This window comes from Strix aluco, chromosome 31 (genome assembly GCF_031877795.1).
Source record: "Strix aluco isolate bStrAlu1 chromosome 31, bStrAlu1.hap1, whole genome shotgun sequence".
Taxonomy (NCBI): domain Eukaryota; kingdom Metazoa; phylum Chordata; class Aves; order Strigiformes; family Strigidae; genus Strix; species Strix aluco.
The window spans coordinates 590,863-605,409 of record NC_133961.1 but is presented as its reverse complement, the minus strand read 5'-3'; the positions used below and the strand labels follow the sequence as shown (position 1 = coordinate 605,409).

Sequence of the window (14,547 nt, the reverse complement as noted above, 5' to 3'; positions counted from 1 at the left end):
TGGCTCTGGAAAAGTGTCTTGGAGCAGCTAACAGTGCTGTTACAGACCAGGCGTGTTTCAGGCTCTGTAGTGATATCTGAAGGCTTTGTTCTCGAGAGCGTACAAAAGTTCCTGCTTCTTGGGTTTTGCTAAGATGCTGGTCCCAGTGCTACCTCTCAATAATGAATTCAATAAGCTAATTGGATACAGTTTAAGATTAGTATTTCCTTTACCAATTTCCCACTGGTGAAGGTACAGCCTCTCACCAACCCTCTTTCAATTTTTATTGACTGTCTCTTTGTTCACAGTTCACTGAAACGGATGAAAGCAGTCTGCGTTTCCTACCGTGTTGTCTGTTATTCTACATATCTTAGTCTTGTCACCTATTAGGCCCTGATTTTAAAGTAACAATTGAACCTGCTTTCCCAACACAGCCCATGACCATTCAGGAAGTGAAAGCAAACAAAATAAAATCATTGCTTCAAACAGCAGAATATGGGGAATCAACATGTTTCAGCAACAGGGCTAACTCAACCTTGGTGCTTTGGAAGTTGATAAACGGAGTCCCTTGCAGTTTATGGTGTGATTTCTGATAGCACTTTAAAGTCCCATTTGCTCTGGGTCGATGCTAGAGCTCCCCTGGCACATTTTATAAGAGCAGAGCCAAGAAAGAATCATTAGCTCATCTAACGCTCCCTCCCTCTGCCTCAGTAGATCGGCTGCCTACAGTATATTTCAGACTGCTCTGCCTATTTGTGTTCTAAAGCAAATACACCCTCACACTGCAGCCTATTTGGACATTTTTGCAATACTGAAATTTTGCAGAGCTTTGTCATATTTTTCCTCCCGTTTGCTCTTCTGAGGGAAGCAGCGTGACACTGGGGATGCGGTCTCTTGTGCAGTACGATGGGCAGACAGTGCTATTGTCTCAGGGGCCAGTTGTGATCGCAGCACACTCCTGAGCTCCCCTGCTCGGGCTCTCATGGCTATCTCACTTTTAGCCTGTAGGCCAGAGACTGCACGTCCCGCAGGCAGCCTATAACCACGCCAGGTGCGTGGCGTTGGGCCTGGAGGGGGGCCAGCCAGTAGCCCTTTGGGCCACAGTGCGCACTGGCTGCTGGCCCAGTGGCTGCGCTAACACAGCACGTTTTGGAGAGCGAAGGAGGAGGCGTCTCTTTAGTACCTGCGTGCAGGATCACACCTGAAACTTCGAAGCCTGCCCCGGGCACCTCGCCAGCAGCGGAGTGCCGATAAATCCTGGAGACACGAGGGAGCACGACCCCGGTGACTGGAGGGTGTAACCTGTCTAATTCATGATCTATTGCAAACGCTGATGCCCTCTGCTAGCACGGACGGCCCGTGGGACCGGCCCTGACCGAAACGGGCGTGTAGGCAAGCCGCCCCCAGAGCTTCACCCACAGAACGGAGGGCTCCTCCTGCCAGAAATGCCCTTGCCAGGCGTCCCCAGGAGAAGCCCCTTCCCCAGATTTTACCTGCCCGGCCAGGCCGGCCTCCCCCTCGCCCCTGCGCCAGGGCGACCCGCCCGCAGCCTCCACAGCCCCGGCCCACGCCTGAGCGCCTTCGGGCTGCTGCCCAGAGCACGGGCCGGTGCGGCGGAGAGCGCGGAGGTGCGGAGAGGCAGCCCCGGGCACCCGCGGGGCTCCGGCCGGACCCGCCGCTGCCGCCCGGGGAGCGCCGGCCTTTGTCTCCCTCTCGCGGGGCGCGGGCGGCGTTGCCGCGGAGCACCGGCCGCGGCCCCGGGCTCCCGCTCCCGGGGCCAAGACGACGAGCGGCTCGGGCGGGCTCCGCCGTAAGCGGGCGAGCGGGCACCCCGCCGCCCCATCCCGACACTCCCGGACGGCTCTAAGAAGCCGCCCCAGGCCCGGCCCGGCCCGGCCCGCCTGGGCGCCTCCGCCGCTCCGCCCTCCGGCCGCGCCATTTCCCTCAGGCGCGGCGCCGCCGCCAGGTGGCGCCCGGGGGCCCCGGAGGAGCGCGCGCCGCCCGGCCCGGCCCCGGCCCGCGCCTGGGAGGCAGGTGGGGAAATGGCGGCGCGGGGGGGCCGAGGGGGCGAGCGGCGGGGAGCGCGCGGCTCTCCGGTGGCTACGGGCAGGGTTCATGCCTGTTCAATACGGCGCCGCTGCAGGCGGGGCGGCTGTGGGGCAGGCTCTGGTTCCCCCACGGGGAGCTGGGAGGCCTGTCCGCGGGGCAGCCCCGCACCCCGGGGCACCCCGTCCAGCTCCCGCCGCCGTGGTGAGGGCGGGATGAGCCCTGGGCGCCATCTCCGGGAACTGCGAGTGAGAGCGGGGATGTGACGAGGCAAGGAAGGAGTAGCATGGGCCGGCCTGTGGGGCCAGCCGGGTCGTGTTTGTGCTGGCAGAGCCGGACACACAGACACGGCTGAAAAGCAGCCAAAGGACACCAGATCGTTTGGTAAAAAGATAGATGGTGTAGGGTAGCCCAAAGGAATGTTATTAGGAAAAAAACATACTGAATAGAGTTAATTGGGTACTGGGACATTTCCTAATGGGACTGTTTATTGGATTGGACTATCATGCCCTAAAAGGCACATCAGATTCTAAAACCAGAAGAAAACAACCCTACAGGACCCTTTCCTCTGTACCCTGCACTCCAACAGCCCTCATCAACCTCCAGTTGTCACGTTGCTTGAGAACACATACTCCATCAAAGCCAAAGTGGTGGTATCTAACAGCTGACCTCAGCGCTGCTGTCTGGGCGTGGGCCCTGTGATGAACAGCAGTACTTGGCGTTTTAGAGAGTTTGCAAACATCAGTGGTTCACATAATGCTGGTGACCAACAGGCAACAGGTAGCAAGAAGGCAGGACGAGTGACAGCTGCCTTCCTGTATCAGCCTGTTTCTGAATACCAGTAATGTTTCTACTATCATTCTCCTTTGTTCAGTCTTCTTGACCTTTGAAGGAGCCCAACATCAGTGCTGTAGCACTCAAACAGGAGATAATGAGTTCTTACCAGAGGTCTCCTCAGGACCTCTCCCTCCACCGACCCACGGGTCTCCGTGGGCTACAACTCAGAGGTCTCCTGAATTGTTTTCCTTTCTGTTAGTAACAAGCCTTGGAGGAAATCTTACTGTGGCCCTGAAAGCTGCCTTTTTTTTGGGAACAGGAACGGAACAAGGATGTTGACACTCCGCCAAAGTGGATTATTTTTTTGTTAATGAGGCAGAATTTGCCAGCATTTGTGTTTAGGATGTAAATTATTTTTGAGAGCCTTCCAGATCTCCCACAGATTCAGAATGGGAAGAGAAAAGACTCCTTTTGATCAACAGATGATTGAACTGTTGGTCTGGGGAGTCAGCCTAACTTCTGCTAGAAGGGCTGGAGATACAAGAGCACAGATCTGATGTGATGAAGCGAAGGTGCTTCATGCAGAGAAGGGCGGTAGCAAATCTGAGAACGTTCTTTTGGAGGCGGTCATTGAATGGCTCCTCTTTAGACTCTGGACCACCTGCTTTGCTGGCCAAACCTACTTCCTTGGCACCAGTGTTCAGAGAGTTCGGGCTGTACCACTGCAAACAGAAAAGTGCGTTTAGTATGCTGTGCATACAAGTATCTCTTTGCACCATTTCTTTGGCTTTCCTTTGTTAAAGGCATTGGAAACTCAGAAGCCTTTCTGGATGAAAGGGAAACTTTCTTTGAGGTGGTCCAAGCCCCCTGTCAAACCATCTGAAGATTTCTAGCAGCTTTGTCTCAGGTTGTTTTTGAGGCACGAGCCAATGGCAGGACAAGGTCCTGTTTCTTGCTGTGGGAAGGAGCATTATCATGTGCACCACAACAGATCCTGCTGTACTCGCTGAATCCTAATGTGGTTGCTGGGCACAGTCATTAATCCTTGCCTTTTACAGAGGGAACTAAGCAAGCCACAGAGGAGGATGAAACACTTTTGAGGAACTCTTCTGAGCAGGATTTCTGTTTCCTTGGGTCCTGCTTAATTAAGGGTAACCAAGGGTGAATGAACAAAGGGTATTTCATTTGAGCAACACTTTCTTAAGAAGAAAGAGGAGTAATTGACCTGCAGTTTTCACATTTCCCCATAGACCAGATGCAGCAGGACTGATATCCAGACACTAAGATCAATGGGAACCGCAGATGCTTGGTACTTCACCAAATCAGGTCACTGTCACCCTCTTTTCCCAAAGGAAGGAAGGCCCTGAGGCGAGTGTTAAAACCCACTGTTTCAGTAGGAAACATTCAGCCTCTGTTACTGGTTAAAATTTTAGTGTTCCCCTCTGGAAACAGATGGAAGGAGCAGGGCTTTCTGTCGGACTAAAGAGGTAAAAAGTGAGAGAGTTGCTGTGCAGGTCTTTTGGGTCATTTGTCTTTTTACTTATGCTTATTATCTGTGGTGTGCAGTTTATCAGAGTCCCCTGGTTCGGTGATGCTGTTAGACTGAATTGCAATTTCTGACTTCTGGGTACAGCCTCATCCCCCAGCAAAGCAGCAGAAGACTTACCAGGGAATGTAGCCATGCGCAAGACTCCATTCGGAAAAAATGTAGTCAGGAAAGTAGAAACTGAGAAATTAGCTCAGTTTGGTGCGTAATGATTTAACTGTGCATTTTGCTAGCACTTGCATTTACAGATCACAGAAGGCTTTACAAAATCACTAAACAACTTTCCTTCTTCCACAGAGGAAAACACCATTAGCCGTATTTTATAGCTGGGAGAAAGGGAGAAGTTACAGAAAGTTGAGAGAACTCTCTGGGCTAAAAATTTTTAACACCCAAGATGGGGAATTAGGACAGCTATCCCTGGACAGATGCCTAGGGACAGCTGCAGGATAGCCATGAAAAGATACTGCTTCCTCAGTGTGTGACCTTGTCTGCTGTTTGTTCAGGTCATTGTTCTCCGATGGTTTTCTCAGACTGGGCCCAAATGGCCGGAGTACTTCCTCTTCTTCTGATGATGGGCACTGAAGTACATTTCATAATATGGTGAAAAGCTGAGAGTGACGCAGGCAGAGTGGGACAGGAGGAGAGTAAGGATAGGAATGAACCTGAGAGAAGGGATGAGGACTGTGTTTTATATATGTGTTACACTGAGTCGGTGGTGGAGGAGCTGTGATGGTTATATGTCTCCATCGGCATGGTGGCATTAACGTGTGGGTGTGGTGAATCCTGAGGACAAACAGATGTCTCCTCTAGGAATACATCAGCTGTTTTTCCTCCAAGAATCTCCTTGTGAGAGACTTGAAACGATGATGTTGGGTGCGACAGCTCCTCCTCTCATTGTTTCTCTCACTTGAGCTAATTCAAGTGTTCATTGTACCTTTGGCACTTTCCCACCAGCTTCCTCAGCTTCAGTGGTTACGCAGGTCAACATGAGATCCATCAAAACTGTTCTGAGCTGGAGTGTCAGCCAGGTGGGTGGGTGGGCTAATCAAAAGTGGGGGCAAAAGCTGTAAGAAATGGTTTCATGGGGCTGTGTGGCAAACAAGGGAGAAGCAATCAGCTAAAACTTTTCTGGGGGTGCTCTTAGCCTAGACAATACTCCAACAGAGTTGTAACTCTTTATAGCCATTGTGTTGCTGTCCCATTATTTCATATACTGCCTTGTATGAAAGTGTGTACCTTCCTAAGCCACCCTGGCTTCTCATTCCAGTGGTGTTTCTACATGAATTTTCTTCAAATGCCTCTTGAAGGTCCCTCACACAGATTTGTCTTCTTCTTTTGCTCTCCAGGATGCGGGCAGGTTCTTCGAGCTTCTAGGGGTCAGATTTTGCTGGAGGGTTACCCACTGAATGCACGATGCGAATGGACTATTCATGTTCAAGCTGGATTTAACATTGAATTAAGGTAGGTCATAGTGACGTTAGCCAGCATTGGTTTCAGGTGGCCACTGGGATAACCAAGAGTCAGTGAGGGTCAACAGCAGGGAGCCCTGGGGCAGTGAAGGTACTGCCACCACTTTGCATTTGGTAGCTCAGCTCTTTCCCCTGGTCTAGCTTGTGATGGGCAGCCGCTGCACAAATAATCGGTGCTGTGCCTTCAGTTCCCATTTAGGACAGCTGGATGCTAAGCAGAGTTTCTCAGATATTGGGCACAATGTATCTCCCTAGAGGTCTCTTCAAGACCTTGACAGCAAAGCACCCAATAGTTTCTGAAGAGCATACCAGACTGAACTAAGACATTCGTTGAACAAAAGCTGTTGGAACATTTTGATATGATGTCTTATGCCAGGAGAGAGTTGCCCATGGGACCTGCCTTGCATTTAGCCTGCATTTTCCCTCTCTTATTTTTCTTTAACTCATTTTACCAGCCTTGTCCTCTACCAGCTTCAGTTATTCCTCTTACCATTCCTATGTCTGGAGGATGTAATTGGTTCTCCTGCAAGTCATTGTTCCTCTGTCCTGTGTATGTTTAGACCTGTTAACCCACCCCTGCTGACTCAAGCTCACAGTTCTTGATTGGGTACCCTGCCTAGTGCAGGAGAGCCCCTAGTTGGGGAAATTAATACTGTTTTCATGTGTGTGCAGCAGGGAGCTCACACATGCAGCAGGAAGCTTGGCAGGGGATTGTATTCAAAACCCACTTGTTAATATAATAAAAACAGTAGCTAAAGCCTTCACATCGATATTTCACCAGCTTTGGAGCCAAGGCAAAAGAACTACGCTAGATACACAAACAGATTTCTTCCTCTGTGTTTAAAGAGAGACTTAATATTTAATAAGAGGAAGAGAAATCAATTGACTAGAAAAGAAGAGCTCGTGGCATTCCCACACTAACACCCTTTTTTTCAGACTTGCAAATGCAAGCCTATTGTGTAGTTAGGAGCAGCTGCAATTATTGCCTGGATAGCGTTGGAGCCTCTTCCCTCTGGAGAAATGTGTAGGAGACACAGGGGAGCAGTGCTGTGAGGAGGAGTTTTGTGTTCTTGTGACACAACTGTGCATCAGTCTCAGCAGGTGTGAGCTGTACCTACCTTGTTTTTAAGAGATGTTATTGGTTATGTGTATGATTTGCACAGCACAAGCTCAGGGAGGTGGTAACCTGGTATTTTTTGCATTTCTGAACAAGGCTTTGCCAATTGTAAGGCTTAAAAAGTGCTTCAGGAGCTACAGGTGTCACCTTGCCTTCACTGTTATGGTGGTGCGTGTGAGAGTGGAAATGGCTGCCCATCAGTAGTGCAATGCACGCAGGTCACTAGTGAATGCCCCCATCTCTGGGTGAGGAGCTGGCAGCCAGCTGGCACCAGGCACATGCTCCAAGAAAGGGAGGAAAGGCTGTTGTAGCAACGGGCGCTAGATCGAACAGCAGTACTTGCTGTGGCTGCGCTAAGGGGATTCTCGTCCTTTTTCAAGGCAGAGGAATGGCGAATGCTGTAAAGTAAGCTAACAGAGGTACTAACTCCTTGGAGAAATCAGACCTCCATTCTAGACCCTGAGGGCCACCCACATGCGTGCTGGGAAGTTGCTAGTGTCACGTGAGATCTGTACAGTTCACTCCGTTTACCTTTGCTGTCACCAGACGATGCAAAACTTTAACATGAGGAGCATCCTGCAGAGAGTGCCTTTCTCTTTTTCCCTGTGTCCTACAGTCAAACAAATGCAACACTAGGCATCTCCTTGATGTGACATAACGTTACATTCCAACCGTGTAAGTCTCCGGGAGGGGACCTGAGCTACCAACTGTCTGTTGTGAGCAGCGATATTTATCTGAGCTGGGCAGCGTTGGAGAAGCTTAAAGCCCTGTGCCCAGCCTGAGCTGAGCTTGATGTCAGGGTGCCTAGGATCCCAGCAGATGTCACAGCACTTCTAGGGGAAGATCAGGAACTGTCCTGAATGTCCACATTTAATCCTGCCACCCTGCAAGTCAGGAGGCATAGGAGGAAGCCTCCGGGGCAAACACACCACACGAGGACCTATGTCTACCTCATGTAAGGTAACCTTGGAGCGTGTTCTGAATCAGCTGAGGTTTCCAAGGTGGACCACCTCAAAGCTGGCCATTGAGGTACTTCAGCAGTTAGATACTGTGGAAAACTGGTACATTTATCCTAAAGCTTCTCTTTTAGGCCATTCCTACACAGAAGGGCAGGTACAACTAAGGCCCCCAGAGTCTTCCTCCTGGGTCTGCCATCCATGCTGAATTGCTGCCTTCAGTGCATTTTCATATCAACGTGCTGATCCCCTCCGTGGGTGCTAACTCTGCTTAGAGCTGTAATGCGCAGCCAACGTTGTGCTGAATCAGCACAACTGCTGACAAAAGAACTCCTTTCTTCAATCTCTCTGTGCACAAATCCTGTTTGCTGCCACTCTGATGGCTTGTGAGGGCAGAGATGGGGACAGTGTGATACAGAAGGGGAACAAAGTGGTTTGTCTCTGCTTACATAGGGCAGGAAGAGTAAAACTCTCAGGAGCACAGATAAATCTTCCCTTGCTCCAGGCTGTGCCGCGCAGTCCTCTGGGGTTGGCTAAGCAGAGCTGTTTTGATAAATGGTGCCCAGATTGTGGTGGTAGTTTGTTTTCTCTGCTTTTTTCCAGCCTTGTTTTAATTTGGGCTGTGATGTATAGGCTCCCTCAGCCCCAGCCATGTCAGGGATGCCATACCAGAGTAGGAGTAGCTCGCAACTTTCAATCATTTTCTTTAATGCCTCAGCAGAGATGCGGTTTTAAATATTTTCCTTTGCCTAGAAGCTTTCCTCAGAGGGGTTGGTGGATGTATTCACACTGCAGACACCAATGAAATCAAGACAATACTTTGAATTCTATTTTGTGTCTGATGACCTGTAGCACTAAATTAGCAGGCTTAGCTTTGTAATATCCAAGAGAATTATGATATAGTCACAATTTCCCAGGTGAGGGAATGGAGGTTCATTACACTGCCTGTACCTGTGATTTAAACAGCAATAGACTTCGGGGTCTGTAAAGGGTCCCGTCAACCCCTGGCCATAGCCAAGAGGTTTTGAAAAGCTGTGGCAGGTTTCCTGACCTGCCAGTTCTGAGTCTTAATCATGGGACCCCATGTCACCAGTACAGTGTATCCGCTTCTGTGTTACGTTAAATAAAATGCAAATCAGAACCCCCTATGCCTTTCACATCTTTCACTCTCTTTTCATCATTTTTTTAAAGCGGAGAAAGCAAACAATTAAAACCAGTATTCTGTGTAGGGCTCTTTCATTCTGTGCCTTCACTCTGTGTGAGTATCTCTTGATATTCTTCATTCAGGAACACACTGCTAGACAGAGTTTACCTTTACATCTATAAATAATACTACTCCCATTACATGGTGGGCATCCCGGAAACTTTCCTTCTGTACTTATACACATACTTAATTTTAATCGGAGAACTGGTAAATACTGAGTCTGGATGAACTGCAGTCTGATAAGTGTGACAAGGATGAATGGGTTAATTTGTATTGCTCTATAACTTCCATAAGGGTAGATCCCTGGGGTATGATTCAGCAGTGAAAGAATGTTTTGAAGATGTGGTGTATAACCTGATGTCTGGGAGGAAATCTCTGGCAAACCTGACAGAACTAGAATTCAACTCATGCATTTTATGCAAAGCTAAATTGAATTAATCTCTCTAATGCATATTTAAAGCAGATGTCATTTTTTTCTTATTCTACATTTCACCAGATGATTTAAAAAATGAGGGGCTCTGCTCCATTGGTGCAGCTTCCTACAACTGCTCATTCATTTCTCTGTATGTAGTGTACTCCTGACGCTCTAAAATCAACCCTATGACCTAGACAAAGGGGACTGAGTGAAGAGGCCTCTTAAGTCAGCTCATGAGTCATCAAAGAAAGGTCATTTCACATAACATGGGGGCCTCCGTAACACGGGGGCCCGAGTCTCAAGAAGAGAAGAGCAGGAAATAGGCGCCAGTACTCTCTTGCCTCTTTAGACTGTGAGATCCAGCAGCAGATCCAAAATTTGTCTCACCTCTTTGGTGTGAAAATGCAGTCTTTGCAAATGACTAGGCCCACACTAGGCCCACACTGGAATAGGCAATGTGAGAGATTTAGCCTAATCTAAATACATGTCTGCAGCATTAGGAGTTCTCAGGAAGACTGAGTACACGTTTCATTTATAAAATATTCTGCTGAACAGTTAGTATCATGGCCTCTCCCGGGCCCAGATCTCATTCTTATCTGCTGTACCAAGGCTGGGCCCAGCACCCCTGGCCATCGCTCATGCTCCAGAGACACTTGGTGTTTCTCACTCTGTTTCTCATTCATATTCTGGTGGGATGCTTTGTCTCTGTGCCCCACTGAATTCAAACCGCAGCATGTGACATTGCTGTTAACGAACAGGAGCCTCCTGCAATGGCTGGATCAAAGCTAGGAGAGACAGACATTGTGGGAAAAAGCTTTAAATATTTCCCTTCTGCACTAACTCCTGTCCCTTATTTCTGCCCTCAAAAGAAGGGCAAGTGCCAGACATTGGGAATTTACCACCATTATGCTTTCTAATGCAAAATGTGCCATAGCGTTTCGAATTCCCTTTCTCTGCCTGTTTCTGCTTCTGTTACATCCTCAAGCTCTCCTTGTACCCTGATTGCTGACTTCTGAACATCAAAACGTAAATAGCTTTTGAGCCTTGATACTGTTACTTTCAGTACCTAGAATAAATTTAGGGGAGAGAGAACAATTTTTAGCAAACAGCCATTATAGAAATATGCCCCCTACAGCGTCTGCCCTTAGATGACAGTTCTAACACTGCAGTGTGGTTAGGGACCTCATGCATGTGAACAGGCTGTATAAGTTCGATGTAGACTTCATTGTTCTGCCTGTTAAATATTCTCATGGAGCGACTGGGTAGAGTTGAGCTGGCTTCCAAGAATCATGATGCAAAAACTGAGGGGGACTCCATGTGATGAGGGACTTGTTGATTCATTGAGGCAGAGGAGGCACAACATAACTAAACGTCCAAATAAATCAGAGTCAGGGCATACAGGTGAGAGTATGCAGTCTGACTCCGTGTCCTTGTTCCCCAAGATTTTCCATGCTGAGCCTGGAGTTTGACTACATGTGCCAGTATGACTATGTGGAGGTCCGTGATGGGGACAATTTGGACAGCCGAATAATTAAGAAATTCTGTGGAAATGAGAGGCCAGCTCCCATCCGAAGCACTGGGTCTTCACTCCATGTCCTCTTCCAGTCTGATGGATCCAAGAACTTTGATGGATTTCATGCTGTCTTTGAAGAAATTACAGGTAAAATAATCTTAAAGTGGAACTTGCCACTCATTAATTCAATTTCACTAATCTCTCTCCCTGTTTTGCTTCATTAAAAACTTTCATGCTGTGTTGCCAACAGCAACTTACACAAAGTCAGTGCAGGGAAGATTCAAAAGCCGTCAGATGGCGTGTGAATGTGAGGCTCTTCTAACAAAGACTTGAATTCCTTCCACCTATGTGAAGAACAAGCACATCAGCCAGCACACAAAAGCTGCAGTTTTGTGAGACTTTCCTGTTTGAATATGAGAACTAAGAGCACAGAAGGAAATAGAGGAAGGGGCATGTGTATCTGCAGTTGCAGAATTGCACAATCCTGTGTGCAGGAGCAGAGTCACTGTCTCAATTACCAAAAACCTGATGCAAAGCCTCATAATTCGCTCAGTGAAAATGCCCTGACCTGGCTCTTGTGTTGGCTTATGTATCATACCATTAGGGCTCTAAAAAAAGAAGCACGTACAAAGGACAGATTATGATCTTTAGGAAAAAAAAGAGGCATTTCCCATTCCGTGGTGAACTCAGTGTTATGAATGACAGAAGCAGGGCTCCAGGTGTTTTTGTTAGTACTCAGTGCTTGAGTTCCCCACACTGCTTTCCATTGTTTCTTTCTGGCTGCAAAATAACATTGAAAGTGTAGCTGGCTCCTCATTTTGCCATTGCATTTGAAGCAGCCTCTACGCTCTTGCTGGTTCTTCCTTGTTTAGCTATGTAGGTGATTTTGGTCAAATCTGTCCTGGCACTCCTGGCACAGAAGGCTGATCAGAGTGTTTGCCATAGATAAACCCTGCAGGATCTACAACTCACCATAACTTGCCTTCTGCACATCCTGGTGACCTACATTTCACAAGGTCATCCAGGGTATATCTGGCTCAGGAAGTTTAGTTAGTTTATATGATCCTTGTATAAATACACAAACCTACAGTGGATCAGCTGTTAACAATGATGGGGGTGTAACTAGCAATCCGAAGCGTGCATACCGCTGGATGCAGTGCTCTGCCTGCCCTGTTCTTCAGATGCTTCCTCTAGTACCTGTTAGCAACGTAGCAGGAGCAGTTAGCTATTGATAGTTCGCCCGGGCTTACAGCAGGAGAGATGATAGAGAACAAATGAATGTGGTGTGGGCTATGTTGCGTAAGGGCTGCCTACACTCAGGGAACTAACATTTTCCATATGGTGCAAGCTGAACTGATTTTGTTTTCTCTGCCCAGCAGGGAACACTTGGTATTCGAATACTGTTGAGCACTTTATTTCCGCCCCATTTTTAGTGGTAATTATTCTGAGGCTGGGTGGCTGCAAGTGTGGCAATCCACACAGAGCATGTTCCAAAGGGCTTCTTAGAGTTTGTGAGGATGTCTTATTGTGCACTTTATTATGAGGCTGTTCTGGCATAATGTGTAGCTGCAGTGAAAGGCTTTTAAAATGCTCCCAGTGTCTTTTTATGGGAAGCATTAACCTGGCCAGCAGGACAGTTCAGGGGAAGAATATGGCATGCATGGGGCAGTGTAGAATTGCAAGTGGGGACAGCACAGGATCGAAAGCTCCGGCAGCACATTGCAAACTGAAGCATTTCCCTGAAATTTCCCTCTGTGAACAGCACTGTGGAAAAGCTGAGGTCCTTGGAGTAGATTGCACAGGGCTTGCTAGAGCAATTCCCTGTGCTGCAGGTGAGAGGAACAGCAGCACTTGTGCTCACAGGATGTGGACCAGGCCACGGAGGTGATCTGATGTCCCCAGCTCTTTAGTGGTGTAACGGAGAGGACTGAAGAAGCATCTTGTACCATCAGAACTGAATTCCTTCCCTTTGTGTCTTCCCTTCCTCCGAGCTCTGTGCTGGCTTATAAGTCACAGCTTGCTGAAGCAGTGGCACTGGGTGCACAAAGGTCACTGGTTCAACTGCCAGAAGGGTTTTGATTGATAGCTGCAAAGCCTATATCCCCTTTAGGAAAGGTCACTGCATGTGTAGTTATTAAAGAACGAAACCACACAACCTGCTGCGCTGCCTGGTCTGAAAGCAGGCGTTGGGTCCCATCCCATGCCAAGTGTCAAATGGGAACCAGTAATTGGCATGAGTGACTAGAAGTCACTCAACAGACTTCAGATGAGAAGGATGGGGGGCCAGCTGGGGAGGCATCAGGGTCTCTTAGGGATTAGACATATGCTGGATCTAGTTAGATGAAAGCCTGTTATTGAATTTCAATAACGCTTCGCTTTCTGTACCCCCAAGCTACGGATCTTTGTCACAACATATGGGCTTTAACCTTTTGTAGTGCTGTCCCATGTTGTTTGGCTGAAGCCAGGAAATCAAGACTCCTTTACAATGAAAAATATTTAGTGCTCTTGAGTATCAGGCATTTTTAAGGACAGTATCTGGCACTTACCCTTGTTCACTTGACACACTTACTTTTACAGAATCATGAGACAAAGCTGAGGCAAGGACAAAGCTGAAAGTTCACTGGCTTCAAACCAGTGACCTCAAAATATCAGTCTGTACAGGCTCTTCTGCTTGTCCTTCCCTCTCTCAGTGATATTTTGTGTTAGTTGGATACAGTACAATTGCCACATATATATTCCTTTTAACAAATGAATTACTGTCCTTAGTCAGACCTTAGTCTTCAGTGAGACCAGGAAGATATGCATTGCCTAGCCGTGTATGAATTGCTGTTACATCACCGTGTGAAACCTCCAGAGAAATCCGTATGTGGCATCTACATATTTCTTGTCTCTTGCCATCTGGATAATAAGAGACTCAAAGATTATGCTTCAAGTGAAGTCTTTGCAAGGAAAAATGCTGATTCTGATATCTGTCATTCTGGATTGCTGCAGAATGTTTTAAATATAATAGTGCACAACCTCACCATAGGTCCCTCAGGGCGGGTTGCTCATGGTTGCAACACTCAACAGTTGGTATAAAGATTCATATTTCTGTTATAACCAAAGTAATCAGTGTATTTAGCGTGGGAGGACAATCATGATCTGTAAATGAATTAGAATGCAGACCTTTCTAGCAATTATGATTTCAAAGTTTAATCCGTAAATTATCAAGCATGCTTGGATAATTCTTTAAGATGGCAAGAAATACGTTTTGTGGTCAACATGAGCTGAAACTGGACTCAACTTCTATTATGGATCCAGCTGTGAACTTTGCTGCAGAGTCTTGTTTTGTTAAGATGGACTTGAAGCAGGGCATCAGATCCTGAACTCAGGTGTTGGAGTTACTTGAATCTTAAACTGGATCTAAATCTAGAGATTTTGGCTCTGCATTCTGTCTGCTAAAACCCACACTCAGTTTGGAAAATAATCCAAGTGGAAATGATTTATTTGTATTTTTGAAAGTAAGTTATGTTCTACTCATCGCCC

The 14,547-nt window shown here is 47.7% G+C and overlaps 1 protein-coding gene across 2 annotated transcripts in view; it reads left to right on the top strand.

The window, feature by feature from the left end:
• The window catches only part of PAMR1 (peptidase domain containing associated with muscle regeneration 1), a 58,720-nt gene that overhangs the window by 13,261 nt on the left and 30,912 nt on the right, over positions 1–14,547 (top strand). For both annotated transcript variants that reach the window (XM_074809812.1, XM_074809811.1), the window contains exons 4-5: positions 5,695–5,809; positions 10,952–11,169. In XM_074809812.1, the coding sequence (XP_074665913.1) occupies positions 5,695–5,809; positions 10,952–11,169 (333 nt within the window). The remainder of the gene's footprint in view (positions 1–5,694; positions 5,810–10,951; positions 11,170–14,547) is intronic.